The sequence below is a fragment of the Octopus bimaculoides genome, chromosome 6, assembly GCF_046866305.1.
Source record: "Octopus bimaculoides isolate indiv1 chromosome 6, ASM4686630v1, whole genome shotgun sequence".
NCBI classification, from domain to species: Eukaryota; Metazoa; Mollusca; class Cephalopoda; order Octopoda; family Octopodidae; genus Octopus; species Octopus bimaculoides.
Genome location: NC_142933.1, coordinates 7,272,124 through 7,290,775, shown reverse-complemented (window position 1 = coordinate 7,290,775; position 18,652 = coordinate 7,272,124). Strand labels below are relative to the sequence as shown.

The window sequence follows — 18,652 nt, the reverse complement described above, 5'->3', positions numbered from 1 at the left end:
CCTGACCACCCCAACGTGATTAAAAGTGGACTGACACATTTCAATGAAACAAAGAATTATCGGCAGTTGATAAGCAGTTGACAGTGGACAGCTGATAGCATTGATCATTTGTATTAGATTACTGTGTTAGTTTATTACTGTACCTACATTTGGCAAAGTACGGAATACGTTCTGTGTGGACATATTAATTCTGCAAAAGGTTATTCTAGGTAACCCTATCCAAATATTTATTTGGGTAATACTATTCTACACACTTATGCACACCCGGACATCATCATAACACCATTGGTGGCATTCACCTGGGAAGGAGGGTGGAGGGGTGAAATGGTTCTGACCAATGAGTTCACCACAGACATTACATGTGCTGACCACATCCAGCAGTCATCTCCAGTCAAGGCTGTAATCCAGATTGCAAGTCTGACCAGCAGGCAGAGTGATGCTTCTGCCTGCAGCCCAACAAATGCCACACTCAGGGAGCAAGCACGCTGGATAGCATGGAAGCCTTAGCTGTCGTCGCCATTCACTGTTGAGGTGTAAAGTTCATATTTGGAGTTTTAGTGAGAATACAAGTTCACGCATGGTCCCCAGTCACATGTATACACATGTGTATATCCAGAACAGTGTGATCCATGGCAGCTGATCTTGCCATTGATTGTTGACCATAGCAGAAGATCCACTGACCAAGTGACCACTCATTATCAGAACATAAATAGCCTTGATTTAAAGCAGGTTCTAGAGCATGCATGGGCAACTTGCAGCCCTCAACGAGTTTCTAGGGTACTAATTTCATACTAAGACAAATAAAGTTCCATACTAAAACAAAATGAAGAACTTCAAAAAATTCAGTGTAAAGTGGGCAAGTAATACTTTATGCAGATATGTTTTATCATGTGGCCCTCTCCCACTTGGAAATGGTATGATGCGGCCCCCAGTTGACGAAAAGTTGCCCATCCCTGTTCTAGAAACATGCTTTAACAAAAGCCAAGGGGTGCCTCACTCCCAGTAGTGTTTCAGCATGCCAGACACTGACCCGGAATTTCTGAGTGCCCATGCTATTGCAAAATAGTCGATGAACCTACACTGGGTTCATCTGTCCTTTTGGCAGGTCCTGTTTTGAGTCCTGCTGGGTATATCTTGCAATCCCACCCCCCACCAACCTCACCAAGCAAGACTAATAGAGGTGCTGGTTTAGTCGCTGATGACCCGACCATGCAATAGATCGTACTGGATCCCATGTTTACCAGAGCACTCATGAGAGACCTCACAAGTGATGTGACATAAGATTCCAACTTTGTCCCTTGGTAATCTAACAAAACATCTATCAATTATATATTGCTCCTGCTGCCTACACTCAGAGCTGATATCTATTTACACTTGACTGAGCATAATTTGGCAATTTAAAGGAGTTTTGGCTGTAAACATAATGCAGGGTTGTTGACAAGAATGCTCCAGTATGACCATAGTCCAGTGACTGATACAATTAAAAGTGTATGAAATAGGCCAGCTACTTCTCTCTTAACGAGGTTACTGCCACACCACCCCCAGTAATTAATGGTGTTCTCTTCATGAAGATAGTATATTAAGACATGGCTTGTGGTGGGGTGGGGTGCAGGATAGATGGATTTGTGTATGAATGGTCTGTAAATGAGGAGGTATGAGGAGTTATAACATCACTTCCTTCATTTCATGAAACAAACAAAAACTTTGTTAAGAAATGAACATTCTGAGGAAACAAGTTTTATGGGGGAGGGAGTGAGGTGGGTGTAGTTTTGTAATGAGTATATCTTTGTTACAATAAAATGTCAGATGAAACAAGCAAATAAGGGTGCTTCGTCCTCCTAGAAATAACAGTCAAATCTCTCTCAAATCTTACCCACCATTTTAAATAGTAATAATAATAATAATAATAAGGGTTTCAAATTTTGCCACAAGAGCAGCCATTTTGGGGATTACATCGACCCCCACCCCCCAGTGTTTCAATGGTAGTTAACTTATTGACCCAGAAAGGATGAAAGACAGAGTCAACCATGGTGGAATTTGAATTCAGAAAGTAGCAAAGGGCAAAATATAATAATAATAATAATAATAATAATAATAATAATAATAATAATAATAATGATAATGACAACAATGATAATAATAATAATAATCCTTTCTACTAAAGCACAGGGGCTGGAATTTTGGGGAAGGTGAGTAGTCGTTTACATCAACCCCAGTGTTTCACTGGTACTTAATTTATCGACCCCAAAAAGCATAGAAGGCAAAGTCGACCTCAGTAGAATTTGAACTCAGAACATATAGAAAACTGAAATACTACAAAGTATTTTACCTTGTGTGCTAACAATTCTGCCAGCTTGCTCACTTAATAATAATAATAATAATAAGTTTCAAATTTAGGCAGAAGACTATGTTCACGTATATATGAACATAAATGTATATATGATGTATGTATGTAAACACAGACACACATAAATACCATGGCTAGTGTTTTTACAACAGGATACCATCCCTGTTACTAACAAGCCAATAAGGGAAACCTGTATGTGATGATTCAGCCAACTAAAAATAGTAACCACATCTCCCTTACATCACACCCAACCATATTAAAAAAAGGCTAGACATACTGCATAATTTAGTTCTAGATAGCCTTCACCCCACCCCTGAGAGACGGAATAGTCAAAGGGGAATGCTTGTAATCACAGGTTTAACCAACTAGCCAATTAAACACCACCAATACCACTCCCATCACCACTGACCACTACCACCAACAACGACAACAGTAACAGCAGTAACTTCATCATCATCATTGCTTTCCATGCTGGTATGGGTTGGACGATTAGACTTGGGACTGGCAAGCCAGTAGGCTGTACCAGGCTCCATTCTGATCTGGTAATGTTTCTACAGCTGGATGCCTTCCTAGCGCCAACCACTCCGAGAGTGTAGTGCTTTTTAATGTGCCATCGGCACGGGAGCCAGTTAGACAGCACTGGCATCGACCATGTTCAGATGGTGCTTTTTACATGCCACCGACAGAGGAGCCAGTCGGGGCAGGGGGATGTAAACACACTAACATCCACTGTTGAGCGATACTGGGGGGACAAACACAGACACACACACACAAATATACACATACATAAATATCCACACACACACAAATATACACAGACACACACAAATACACACACACACACGCACATATATTTACAATTTGAGGGGAGGGTGTAAGTTGATTTACATCAACCCCAGTGTTCAACTGGTACTTATTTTATCAACCCCAAAAGGATGTAAAGCAAAGTCAGCCCTGACAGCATTTGAACTCAGAACATAAAGTGGGAATAGATGCTTCTGAGCATTTTGTCTGGTGTGGAAATGGTTCTGCCAGCTCATCACCTCAACTTCCTCTTTCATATTTAAACAGACTCGTTTCTTATTAGTCTCTTAAAAAGGTTTTTTTAATCTCATGAAAGTCATTTTCTTTGAACATGATAGAGATGTAGACAGTAAAGTGAAAGATAAACTCGACCCTTTTTATTAAAGTTATCTTGTATCTCTCTATCAGACACTTGTGTTTGGGACAATAGAGTTCCCAAATTCTAACTTTATTATCAATGTTTCCCAACACCCTGAGAGGTGGGTGATCTGAGAGTGTAGCTACTAGAATAAGAATGGGCTGGGAAAAGTTCACAGAGCTCTTACATCTGTTGGTAACGAAGGGCCTCTTGCTCAGAGTGGAAGGCAGACTGTATGATGCCTGTGTGTGAACAGCCATGCTACATGGCAGTGAAACTTGGGCTGTGACTGCCAAGGACATGCATGGGCTGAAAGAAATGAAGCTAGTATGCTTTGCTGGATGTGCAATGTCAGTGTGCATGTACGACAGAGTGTAAGTGTCTTGAGAAAAAAACTGGGCACAGGAGCCAGTCGTGGTGGGGGGCTGCCATCGACCAATTCAAATTGTTGTTTAGCCCCAACTCTACTCAGTCTAATCCAATCTATGATCAAAAGCATTCCAGTCATGACCAACTCATCTTTCTTCTCTACAGGATCACATTATTCTAAGTATTCTTTTCTAAGATGGCTATGATGCGATATGGGTGAGATTTGGCTGCTATTTCTTGCATGTCGATTGTCCAACAGGATATCTAGGTGGTTGGGCTAATCTCTATCCCTCCTCCCTTCACCCTCTATATCTGCCAATGCCTCTCTATAAGGAGCACACTGTTTAATAATAACAGGAGTGTTTTCTTGTGGCTCCACTGATTCTCAGATAGTTAAGATGTCTAAAAGAGATAGGTTTGTGAGGGGTGCATTGAATGGAGGTGAGGTAAGAGTAGTGGTGAGAGAGGGAGACAGAAAGAGAGAAGGTGAGAGAGGGAGACAGAAAGAGAGAAGGTGAGAGAGGGGAGAATGTTGTCCGGGGGGGGGGGGTATATGAATAAGAGAGAGAATTGTGAAATAGAAGCAGAAAGAGACAGAGATAAAGAGGGTGAGAGTGTGTGGGGGGATGGAGAGAGACAGACAGAGAAGGAAAGAGAATGTGTGTGTGTGTGTAAAGTTATGGATTAATGGATTGCAAGTTAGATTAGCAGGAGGGATAGGGAGAAGATTAAATCAGATGGATATACACAAAAAAGAAAAAAAAATGGAAGGTGGGGTGGGGAGAAAGGTAGATAGGAAGAAGGTTGAATGTGAGGGAAAGTAGAATGAAAGGGACAGAGAGTTTGAAAGAAGAAGGAAGGAAGGAAGGAAGAGACAGAAGAGGGAGAATGGGGGGGAAGTAGGGAGGGAGTGTTACTGAATGTGTTTGTGAGTTGAAAGAAGTATTTAGGGAGAGGTTTGAGGAGATGGTAAGAAAAGAGAGGGGGGGGGGGGTGAGTTGGAAGAGAAGGAAGAAAAAAGAGAAAGACAAGCAGAATTGTAAAGAAGAATGAAAGAGCAAAACAGAAGAAGAAGAAGAAGAAGAAATTGGTAATAATATGGCTGGGTGGTAAGAAGCATGCTTCCCAACCACATGCTTCCAGGTTCAGTCCCACTGCATAGCACCTTGGGCAAGTGTCTTCTACTGAAGCCTTGGGCCAACCAAAGCCTTATGAGTGGATTTGGTAGATGGAAACTGAAAGAAGCCTATTGTATATATATTTTTTGCACCAACCTTCTTCATGTTTTTTTCCATATTTTTTCTTGTTTTCTTACTGTCCAACATTTTTGTTTTTAAAAAATTATATGTAACACATAAACAGAGCCTGAAAGATTGCTTTAAGATACATGCCATATTTTATAAATATGCTTGTTCAAGTATCATAAAAGCATGAAACTAGCTCTTTCACTTGTATATTTAATTTGATATATATATACACACACACACACGCACACGCACACACACACACACACACACACATATATATATAAATAATGCAAAATGGGACAAGGACGCAAAACATCCAGACAGTTAGGTGATACATGAAAGGGACAAAACATTCAGATAGACGATACAAAGGAAACACGGACAGGTCATTCGGAGTTTTCTCTCTTCAGTCGAGATCCAGATTATCCTTGCAATTTCGGCTGGGACATTACTACACGTAAATGCCTCACGTTATTAGAGACTCTTAAAGTCAAAACTACCATAATCTGTTTTTAAGGGGTTGTCTTCGAAAGTTGCATTCCCTCGCATTCAGTACACTGTATTTATTATGGTAGTTTTGACTTTAAAAGCCCTTAATAGTGTGAGGCATTTACGTGTAGTAATGCCCTTAATATAAATAAATAAATATATTTAAAGGGAATAATTATAAATTTTTCCCTTAGAAGGTTTTCACGCTGACTACTTGATAAATTCTTATAAAGATTTTATCCTATTTTAAATTTGTCACCAAACACACTGACCCACCCACACACTGATTGACAATCGGTGCTGATGTGTTTATGACCCCCATAACTTCGCAGTTCAGCAAAAGAGACCAAGAGAATAAGTACCAGGCTTTAAAAAAGAAACAAGTCCTGGGGTCGATACATTCAACTAAAAATTCTTCAAGGCAGTGCCCCAGCATGGCCACAGCATGGCCACTGAGACAAGGAAAAGACGAAAGAGATCTATCACTAAAGGAGCACATTTGAAATGAGATAATCTGAGAATGGAGCGGAATGAGTGAAGTGACCACTAAGTACCCGAAAACACAAGTTCCACTGGACCGGACGTGTTGCAAGGACCACAGACAGCAGATGAGAAAGGCCACTTGGAATACCTTCACAATGACAGGAAGATGATTCGGTCAAGCAATTTGGGTCAAGATGGAAAAGAATGGCACAATCAAGATATGTATATACATATACATACATACATACATATATCATCATCATCATCATTTAACGTCCGCTTTCCATGCTGGCATGGGTTGGACGATTTGACTGAGGACTGGCAAGCCAGTAGGCTGCACCAGGCTCCAATCTGATCTGACAAAGTTTCTACAGCTGGATGCCCTTCCTAACGCCAACCACTCCAAGAGTGTGATGGGTGCTTTTACGTGCCACTGGCACGAGGGCCAGTCACACAGTACTGGCAACGGCTTCGCTCAAAATGGTGTTTTTTACATGCCACCAGCACAGGGAGCCAGTCCAGCGGCACTGGCAACGACCTCACTCGAATGATTTTCTAACGTGCCACCAGCACAAGTGCCAGTGAGGCGCCGCTGGTAACGATTACGCTCAAATGGTGCTATTTACGGGCCACTAGCATGGAAGCCAGACAGCTGCTCTGGCAATGAACATGCTCGGACAGTGCTGTTAGTGCTCCACTGGCACAGGTGCCAGTCATCGAATATGGTTCAATTTCGATTATGATTTCACATGCACCAACAGGTCTTCGCAAGCAGAGTTTAGTGTCCAATGAAGGAGACACACACACACACACACACACACAGACTGTGTGGGGAGGTGAAGATGAGAGTATTATTGGTTAGAGAAATGCAAGAGCAGAGAGTGGTAGGTAGGGAATGAGGAAATAGGGAGTGGGAGAGTTGGAAAAACAAAGGGGGAAAGAGAGAGAGATCTTAAGATTTCTCATAATCAGAGAAAAAAAATGCGAAAGAATAACAAATAGAAGGAAAGGTAAAGAATTTGAGAACATTCGATAAAAAACATTTGTCTTGTGTTTACTCTTCGATCACTGAGTGAGTGAACAAGATGGTTGTGACAGGAAACAGGCTCTGTTTGGTATTTAACTCTGAATCAATGTTGATGAAAGAACACTAAAATGAAGAGTCTTACTGCTCCCTTCTTCCATTCCTTAACCCCTAATGTCATTTCTAGGGAATCAGCGTTTGCAACAGAGAGAAAGAGAGAGAAACAGCTTTCGTTTTTTTTTTTGTTGCCTGCTTTTTTTTGCCTGTCATTCCATACTTGCTGTACGTTAGGTAAATAGACCCCCGCCCCCACCCCACCCCGGTGCCCGGCTGTTCCTTCTCACTACACCAGCCTCACCATCACCACCACAGCCACCACTACAACCCCCACCGCCACAACCCCCACTGCCACAACCACTACTACAACTACCACTACAACCACCACCACCACTACAACCACCACAACCGCCACCACAACCACAACCACTACCACCACAACCACTACCACCACAACCACAGCCACCACCACCACAGCCACCACTACAACTACCACTACAACTACCACTGCCACAACCACCATCACTACAACCACCACCACCACTACAACCACCACAATCGCCACCACAACCACTACAACCACCACAGCCACCACTACAACCACCACCGCCACAACCACCACTACAACCACTACCGCCACAACCACCACTACAACCACAACTTCCACAGCCACCACCACAATCACAACCACAACCACAACTTCCACAGCCACTACCACAATCACTACCACAACCACCACAACAACCACCACCACAACCATCACCACAAGCACCACTACCACAACCGCTACCACAACCACCACATGACCAAATGTCAAAGGCCCTCCAATCACTTAAAACCCCTACAAGGCCACCAGTCTTGACAATATCACAGCCATCACCCTCAAACAATGTGCCCTACAGCCAGCTCATACCATCAACAAACATGGCAGCCCCCCTCTCTCTCTCTCTCTCTCTCTCTCTCTCTCTCTCCCTCCCTCCCTCCCTCTCTCCCTCTTTCACTGTCTGTCTTTTTTGCTGTATATTCTGTTTCTTTGTGTCACCCCCCTCTCTGTCTCTGTCGATTTTCTCTCTCTCTCTCTCTCTGGAGTTCCCTTCCTGCTCATATTTTTCCTGTAAGTATTCAAGAATGAATATTAACAACATTAATTTTTCGATGTTGTTGTTATTATTATTGTTGTTGTTGTTGTTATTATTCAGGTCACTGCCTGGAATCGAATTCAGAATCTTGGGATTAGTAGCCCGCGCTCTTAACTACTACGCCATATGCCCGTGGGCGTAGTGGTTAAGAGTGCAGGCTACTAACCCTCAGATTGCCAGTTCGATTCCAGGCAGTGACCTGAATAATAATAAACAACATCAAAAAATACCTTAGAAATGAGAACCCAGGTTCGAAATTTCCCCAAGACACCTGATGAAGGCTGGAGGGTATATCAGCCGAAACGTTGTGTTAACTACAAACAAGATGAGAACAAATATCCATCAAATGTAAATAATGTAGATTTGACTGCTGTTTCAGTTTTAACAATGAACATTGCTGTTTGCTGTTTCCTAACCCAGTGAACAGGCATGAAAGCTAAGACCATGAACAATAGGCTGAAGTAGCCAGAGTCTGCTGTCTGCTTTGAAATATTACACCAGTCATACCTATTGTAACTAGTGGTGATGCCAGGAATAGCATATTAGTCTTTGATTTCCAGATATACGTCCAGCATGATGACTTTTCTATACTTTAAGGATTGTAGTGATGATGGGGTGCGGGGGATGGTAGGAAGGTAGGTAATTTAAAAGGGATCCATTTCACATGTAAGTGAAAGGATTTTAGCCACAATAGTAATGAATGCTTGATGCCTGTCTCCTCTAAATAATAGCTCTATTAACTTTTATACAACTCTTATCAGATTTTCTTTTTTACCTGCTAAAAAATAAAGAAACACCCATCGATATGATTGCAGCCAGATATTCAACATTTACACACAAACACACACGTACACACACACACCGCTCTCTCTTCCTCTCTCTCTCTACTCCCTCTCTCTCTTGAGCGTGGCCATTGATCATCACCAACGTCGCCTCCCTGGCACTTGTGCCAGTGGCACGTGAAAAAACATTCGAGCGAGACCGTTGCCAGTGCCCCTGGACTGGCTCCTGTGCAGGTGGCACGTAAAATACACTATTTTGAGTGAGTTTGTTGCCAGTACCGCCTGACTGGCCCTCGTGCCAGTGACATGTAAAAGCACCCACTACACTCTCTGAGTGGTTGGCGTTAGGAAGGGCATCCAGCTGTAGAAACTCTGCCAAATCAGATTGGAGCCTGGTGTCGCCTCCTGGTCCACCAGTCTTCAGTCAAATCGTCCAACCCATGCTAGCATGGAAAGCGGACGTTAAACGATGATGATGATGATGATGATGATGATCTCTCTCTCTCTCACTCTTGCTTCTTCTCTCCCTCACACTCTATCTTTCTCTCTCTCTCTATCTATCTCTTCTCTCTCAAACTCAGTCACAACAACACACACTCACGCATGCAGTTGTGAGCTACCAAAAATTTTAACACTGACCTTTGCTAAAGTCCAAAAAATAATCAACTATGCACTCTTTATAAAACTTCCAGAATTCAACAAAAAAATATGAACCACTTCATTAAAATATCTCTTAATTAATATACTATTAATAATATGATATTTAATTATTGTTCCCCATTCACTGCATTAACCTCTATCCCCCATCTTAAACCATCCGTCTTTCTCCTTTCTTTCCAAAGAATAAAATAATTAAATTGATAAAAAAATACCCGAGTAAGATGTGGTTTTTAGACTCTTAAACTTTGACATAAGTTTGTTTTGTACCCAAGGACTCATAAGGCTGGAGTAACCAGGTTTCCATGGTGAATAAGTGACTGAGATTATGACCCTCCCCCCTTAAAAAAGAGATGACTGTCTGAAGCAGGGTTAACTTCCCAGTTATTGCTGGGACTTATTTATAGCTGAGAGAACAGGAGTAACAAAAATGAAGTGGTTTGTTCAAGAACATGATGCACTGCCTGGCTCAGGAATTGAAACTACAGTGTTATGATTGAGAGTACCACACACTAACAGCTAACCCATGTACGTTCACACTTTGAGATACAAAGTGACAAAAAAAAATATGAACGCTTTAAAGTAGTTTATGATATCTAGAAATAATATTCATTCACCATATTTGATATTTGGAATTTAGGGAAGTGTGACGAGTGGATGCATTGAAAAGATTTAAGGTCATATTTTGTGGGTTTTTTCCTCTCAAATGTTATATCAGGATCACCTACCTATATATTACCAAAATATTGTTGGCTACATAACCTAAATTCCTCTCAACTCTATCTCATGCAAGATGATAAATAACCAACAAAAGGAAAAGATAATAAATAAAGCTGATTACTTTAGTTGAATCTGTCAGGTGTAAAGGGGTCTAAAGAAGGGGTAGAGATCTGAAGAAATGGGTAGGGGTCTGAAGAAAGGGATAAGGGTGTGAAGAAAGGGGTAGGGGTCTGAAGAAATGGGTAGGGGTCTGAAGAAAGGGGTAGGGGTTTGAAGAAAGGGGTGGAGATTTAAAGAAAGGAGTAGGGGTCTGAAGAAAGGGTAGGGATTTAAAGAAAGGGGTAGGGGTCTAAAGTAAGGGACAGGGGTATAAAGAAAAGGGTAGGGATAATCTTCAAATGATATGTAGTAAAGAGTTGAAGTATTTCCCTCTGCATTGCGAAATTAAATCATAAGATATCTTGACACATTTGTTGAGATGAAGATTTCCAAATGATAAGTTACCTTTTAAGTTACCAGTGGTATATATGACACACTCTTTACAAAAAATGTCTCAAAATCATGCCAGGTCCTATATGCCAAGCTGAGTCTTCCATAAAACCCTTTTTGTTCTTGGATATGCACTTTTGAAATTGGAATGCATCTAATGCACTCATGCTTGTTTTATGCCATCAAATATGTTTAATTTTGAAAATAGATTGAGAAACAACTCTTGATAATCAAATCTTCTCTGGAATGAATAGGTGTTAGTAATATCCCAAAATTAATTTACTCAAAATAATAATAGTAATAATAATAATAATAATAATAATAATGAGAGGAATTCTTTGGGGTGTTTATGTCAAGTTATTTATATATAAACAATTCAACATTAAACTCAGGGAGCACATATTTATTAGGTTGACAGTGACTTCGAAGTTTTGCCCTGTTTTCTTTCAGCAAACAGTCCGATGAAAGTGAACAAGCTGACACTTCGAAATCAATATCAACTTTTTCCTTGTAAAAGTTTTATGAATATACACACACACACACACACATACATATGTATGCATATATGTTTTGCACATTCTATGGCATAATGCACATTCTATGGCATAATGCACATTCTATGGCATAATGCACAGCTGTGCTTGCTGGCAAAGGGAACCAGTGCCACAGAATGAACTCTTTCAACCTGCCTTTCCAATCCTCCAACCGAAAGGCACATCTTTCCACATGTTGTATACGTTTTGTTGTGAATAACAGCCATGTCACAACTTACCATGGATCAATTCCTGTAAGTTCTCTGATGGCTGGCCAGGTGTGCATGACTCAAGCACCTCCTTCCACAAACCACACATGCAAAAAGCAATACCCCCCCCCCCTCATTCTCCACAGGTTCATTCCTTCTAAGCCTTCTCCTAACCTTCTCGTACTTCATTCTCTGTCCCTCAAACCTCAGGCTCAAGAGTCATACAATCAAACCTCAGGCTCAAGAGTCATACAATCAAACCTCAGGCTCAAGAGTCATACACTCAAACCTCAGGCTCAAGAGTCATACACTCAAACCTCAGGCTCAAGAGTCATACAATCAAACCTCAGGCTCAAGAGTCATACAATCAAACCTCAGGCTCAAGAGTCATACAATCAAACCTCAGGCTCAAGAGTCATACAATCAAACCTCAGGCTCAAGAGTCATACAGGGGCCTCACATTGCATCAACATTGACTCATTTCAATGATTCCTTTTAGCAATGACTTTGCTCATTTACGAGAAAGCAGTTAAGATGAAGATGTATGTATGTATGTATATTACTCTAATCCAGTGTTTTTCAAACTTTTTTGTCACAACCCATTTTATCCATCTCACAACTCACTGAAGGGTCAGGACCCACAGTTTGAAAAATGCTGGATATTCTGCACTTCATACACACTTGTGTTTCTTTTCTTTCCTTCTTTTTTGTTGTGACCCACTGAATGGTTGGAACCCACAGTTTGAAAAGTGCTGCTCTAGCCCAACAAGTGTCGGGTTCATAGATCATCCCAGTCCAGTCATCTCTTTTAAGGGTTAAAAACCTTTAAAGCCCTTACCTTCATCTTCCTGCTTTGTATTGTAATTAATCCATTCACAGTTGTTACTTTCAGAATCCTCAATCAATTTCGAAAGAACCTGACAAATAAGAAAATCAACTTTTGAGATTTGAGGGAAATCAAGGCAAAAAAGATTTAATTCATTCATTAAAATAAAAGGTGAACGGCAGAAGGAAGGCTACATCGAATAACATAACCCTAGATGCACTCTGTCGCTTATGACGTCGAGGGTTCCAGTTGATCTGATCAACAGAACAGCCTGCTCATGAAATTAATGTGCAAGTGGCTGAGCACTCCACGGACACGTGTACCCATAACGTAGTTCTCGGGGATATTCAGCGTGACACAGTGTGACAAGGCTGACCCTTTTGCATTACAGGCACAACAGAAACAGGAAGAAAGAGTGAGAGAAAGTTGTGGTGAAAGAGTACAGCAGGGTTCGCCACCATCCCCTGCTGGAGCTTTAGGTGTTTTTGCTCAATAAACACTCACAACGCCCGCTCTGGGAATCGAAAGCGCGATCCTATGACCGCGAGTCCGCTGCCCTAACTACTGGGCCATTGCGCCTCCACAACCCTAGATGCATATAAAATGCTCACTGTTGTAATATCTTTATTATAGGTTTGGTCAATCAGGGCCAATATGAGGTCAAGCAACAGTAGCAGCAGCAGACAAGCAATTGTATCAACTCTTTATTTCATTGTGTGGTCATTAATATTCTATAGGAAAGTTTTAGCAACTAAATTACGGTAATCTCTTGTCTATCACAGGTGTTACATTCCAAAGCCCCTTCCCCACGATAGGTGAAAATCCGCAAAGTAGAAACAGTACTGTACTTTTTTCCTTTTATTCTTTTATTTGTTTCAGTCATTTGACTGCGGCCATGCTGGAACACCACCTATTTAGTCAAACAAATTGACCCCAGGACTTATTCTTTATAAGCCTAGTACCTGTTCTATTGGTCTCTTTTGCCAAACCGTTAAGTGACAGGGGACATAAACACACCAACATCGGATGTCAAGCGATGGTGGGGGACAAACACAGACACAAATAACAAACACGCATATATCTATGCAGGTGGCATGTAAAAAACACTATTTGAGCGTGGCCGTTGCCAGTATCGCTGGACTAGCCCTCATGCCGATGGCACATAAAAAGCACCCACTACACTCTTGAAGTGGTTGGCGTTAGGAAGGGCATCCAGCTGTAGAAACTCTGCCAGATCGGATTGGAGTCTGGTGTAGCCATCTGGTTCACCAGTTCCCAGTCAAATTGTCCAACCCATGCTAGCATGGAAAGCGGATGTTAAATGATGATAATATACAACGGTCTTCTTTCAGTTTCCGTCTACCAAATCCACTCATAAAGGTTTTGGTTGGCCCAAGGCTATAGTAGAAGACACTTGCCCAACGTGCCATGGAGTGGGACTGAACCTGAAACCATGGAGTGGGACTGAACCTGAAACCATTTGGTTGGGAAGCAAGTATATACAGTATATTTTTAAAATTATTTTTATCATTTGTATATATTAATTTTGTTATAAATGCAAAACGAAACCATGGAGGAATCGAAGTAAGTTTAAATAATAAACTGCAATAGGTGAACTGTGATAGGCGAACCTTGAAAGGTGAACCGCAATATAGTGAGGGATTACTGTATAGTTGCCCAGGTGGCAACAGAAAAGTCTCCCATATTTTATGCAGCTATTGGTGTGGTGCTGGTTGAGTAACACATGTGGAGTTACACATGTGGAAATGGGGTTTTCATGTAGTTTGTGTTTTATGGGTTTGTTGTTTATTTCTCATTGCAATTCGAACTGGTGCACATTGCGTTCACTGTTGAAATGTTTACCAAGAATAGTGAACCTAGGAGGTATTTCGTTGTGCCCTGTGTAACAAACGAATTTGATTCCATCAATAAAGTTTGGAGAGATGAAGTGTAAGAGGGGGGGGGGGCATTGTGGTAAATCTATTTTCTCTCACAGCAGTGATGGGATTGGTGTTTTTGTTTTTTTACAACAGGATATGTTTACTGTTGATGGCAATCTCGGTCACTACAGGTCAACAATGCAGTTTGACCAATAAAAAATAACAACCAAACCTCCCTCAAATCATGTCCTATTATACTGTAAAAAAAAAAAAGAAGGCAAATAAGTTGGATAATGTAGTCCTTGATACATTATGCCTGAGTAAGAAAATAGTGATGCAATTTGTTTGTTTGTTTTTATTTGTTTCAGTCATTTGACTGCAGCCATGCCGGAGCACCGCCTTTAGTCAAGCAAATCGAACCCAGGACTTATTCTTTGTAAGTCTAATACTTATTCTATTGGTCTCTTTTGCCAAACCGCTAAGTTACAGGGACGTAAACACACCAACATCGGTTGTCAAGCAACAGGGGAGGAGGACAAACACAGACACAAATAACAAACACACACACACTCACGCACATATATTTATATATATATGTATATATATATATATATATATATATATATATATATATATATATATATATATATATATATATATATATATATATATACAACAGGCTTCTTTCAGTTTCCGCCTATCAGATCCACTCACAAAGCTTTGGTCAGCCCGAGGCTATAGCAGAAGACACTTGCCCAAAGTGCCATGCAGTAGGACTGAACCCAGAACCATGTGGTTGGTAAGCAAGCTACTTACCAGACAGCCACTCCTGCACCTATGGTCATATCTAGAACATTTTTCATCCTAAGTCTGCTGAATCATAGCTGAGCTACGTATAAACAACAACATCAGCAACACCATGTGTGTTTAGATTGAATCACTTGCCAAATATACACAAAACATGGGGAAAAAAAAATATCAAGAAAAGTTCTATATTTCAAATAATTTGTTAAAAACTGATTTGTAATTGTTTCCTAGCACCAGTGCCACCAGACTGGCTCCTGTGCAGGTGGCATGTAAAATACACCATTTCAAGCGAGGTTGTTGCCAGTACCTCCTGACTGGCCTTCATGCCGGTGGCACGTAAAAGCACCCACTACACTCTCGGAGTGGTTGGCGTTAGTAAGGGCATCCAGCTGTAGAAACTCTGCCAGGCCAGATTGGAGCCTGGTGTAGCCATCTGGTTTCACCAGTCCTCAGTCAAATTGTCCAACCCATGCTAGCATGGAAGGCGGATGTTAAACGATGATGATGATGATGATGATTTCATGATGTTTACATTAGCACAATATCTGAGATAACACATATTCTTTTCTTCTCTAGGCACAAGCCCAAAGTTTTTAGGGAAGAGGGCCAGTCGATTAGATCAACCCCAGTGCACAACTGGTACTTAATTTATTGACCTCGAAAAGATGAAAGGTAACGTCGACCTCGGCAGAATTTGAACTCAGAATGTAAAGAGAGATGAAATACCGCTAAGCATTTCGTTTGGTATGTTAACGTTTCTGTCAGCTTGCCACCTTTGAGGTGATACATATTATTGAATGTTAATCATTTATTTGATATTTTTTTGCAATATTTCCAAATTGATATCCTATAGCTTTTAAAGTGGTGCTGTGCAAAGAATATGCATTGGAATTCAGGTAAAGACTAGAAATTAATCAAAGATTATATAAGAAGATACACAGCAACCCAGTAAGAAACCCTTCAGGTTCTCTACCGAAATATGAGCACCATTTGAATTCAAAAACAAAATAAAATACAAATTAGGATCAGTTTCTCTCTGGGACAATTATAATGGCAGGGGTAAGGTTAGGGCGGTCTGACATTTTTCCACAGATACAAGATTAGATTTTATTACATATAATTGCTTAATTGATGGATTAGATTACTTTAGCAATTACCTTTCAATATACAGTTATGTAAAGCTCCAGACATAATGTCTGCAAGGCTAACACACCAAACTATTTGACCAAATATTTGTGAATTAAAAACCTTATTACAGCCATTATGTTATGTCACTGGGCAAAGTTTAACCTTCTTAGCTGTACACCTTGTGTTCTATAAAACTCATCTTAATGGAATTATCTCTATCCCTTGTGTTTTTACATTTTAAAGACCCTTTTTCTTTACTAACTGTTTGAATAATTTTAATTGATGTTCTTCAGCTCACTTATATTACATAAGTGAAATCTTACCATGTTCACATTTCAGTAATGTTCCTTTGAGTTATTTTCTCTTTACCATATTGTTGGTATAGAGTTTCTTCACAATGAAAGGGTTAGTAGGAGAATAGAGCTATCTGTGAAAACAGTTTGCTCCAAAAGTATGCCCATGTTCAAAACACAGACACAGTTGACTATTCATTCAGCAGTAAGGCCCCAGGCTGATATTTGAACCATACCTCTCACATTTTTCCTGTCTCTAGCCACAAACTAATGTATCTCTATTAAAAGAAAAGGCGTTAACACCTACCTGAATATGGTTCAGCCAATTAGCATTAGCTGACTTGTTATAACTGAGGTAGCAAAACTTCAAAGGAAGTGTATGAGTTTTCTTGTCACAGTTTGGCTGAAGATTCTAGAAGTAGCTTACAGCTATAAAAGCTGGGAAACTCAACCTCAGGCTAGAGTCACTAAGCCATCTAGTGGGGGAGTCTATGTCACTTGTCTCAGCAAGTTGCCCTCTCTTCTCCCTCTTTCATTTATGTAACATGCTTATATTATATTCAACAAAAGACACCAATCTTGTAATATTGAATAACAAATATTAATTATATGCAATGTTTTAATTTCATCACACTATCTTCATTACATTACCCAGCAAGTCATATACAGAATATTCCTAATTGTTATATTCATTGAACATTAATTCATTATTGTAATGGATGTACATTTGTAAAAATGATGATGTAGGTTAATAAAATATGTGAAAACTCAAAGTTTAGTGTGGTCCATTGTTTCCATTTGCCACCTACCCCTCATTGTGAACTGCCAGCAAAGAGTACATGACAAACCACACAGTAAACCTCCTTGAAAATAAGTGGTTTCATATCTCGGTGAGATACCAGTAATTATCTATTTCAATTCTGGCTAAAGATGATTTAATCTGTCACCTCTTCATAATCAATGAAATAGGGACTTGCTATATACTGTGGTTGATTAAATCAGTTGCAAAAATATTAAAAAATCATTCCCATAATTTCAGGGTTGATAAAATACCTACTGGTGATATGAGAATTCTGAATCCCTGCTCGACGTATCAATTCAAATAGCTCCCAGAACTTTATTGGGACATGACCATTTTTTCAGACTACATCACCACTACCACCACCAACAACAACAATGGTTTCTAATTTATGCACAAGGCTGGCTGTTTTGAGGGGACTAGTGTTGGTATTGTAGCCCACTTCATTGATAGGGATCCTTAGTCTTGTAAACTGTATGGTGACCTCACTGGTGCTGGTGCCACATAAAAAGCAAACAGTCCACACTGTAAAGTGGTTGGCCTTAGGAAGGGCATCCAGCTGTAGAAACCAAGTTAAAACAGACATTGGATCATATCTAAACCTGCTGCTGATAGTGGTGGCAGTGGTGGTGATGTACCATGGGCTTCCACTCAGTTTCCCTCTACTAAATTCACTCACAAGTTTTTGGTTGGCCTGGGGAGCAGACTTGCCCAAGGTGCAGCACAGGGGAACTAAACTACAAAACCATGTAATTGTGAAGTGAATTTCATTACATCCAAGGCAGTAATAAGTAATTTGAGAAATTTAGCTGGTATTTCTAGCAAGTCAAGCAATTCTATGAAAGCTTCCTCATTGTAGATGTTTAGGGATATAGCCCTGATCCATCCTCACAGACCGCTTATCAAAGACAATCCATCCGTGACCATCCTACTTTTTTTATACCAAGCATACTTAGGATGACTCTAGCCAGTGTACCTTCTCTGTTTAAATGACAGTAGGCTGTGTTATGAGGGAGATGTGACTGTTATTTCTGGTTGTAGAGGCTCCTTGTTTGATTATCAATAATGACAAGGAAAAGAAAATGTTTAGAGAATTTATTTATCGATTTCAGCAAAACTAAAATCAATATTTAATGAATGTTTAGAGTTAGTTTTGTGTTTTTAAAATCAACTGCGAAAAACTTGTTATTTACTTTCGAAAGGGAAAAGAAT

At 40.3% G+C, this 18,652-nt stretch overlaps 1 protein-coding gene across 1 annotated transcript in view; it reads right to left on the bottom strand.

Moving 5' to 3' along the window:
* Positions 1 to 18,652, bottom strand: part of LOC106873757 (uncharacterized) — a 285,562-nt gene that overhangs the window by 224,618 nt on the left and 42,292 nt on the right. Inside the window, exon 2 of the mRNA XM_089353283.1 lies at positions 12,546 to 12,624. Within this exon, the coding sequence (XP_089209409.1) occupies positions 12,546 to 12,624 (79 nt within the window). The remainder of the gene's footprint in view (positions 1 to 12,545; positions 12,625 to 18,652) is intronic.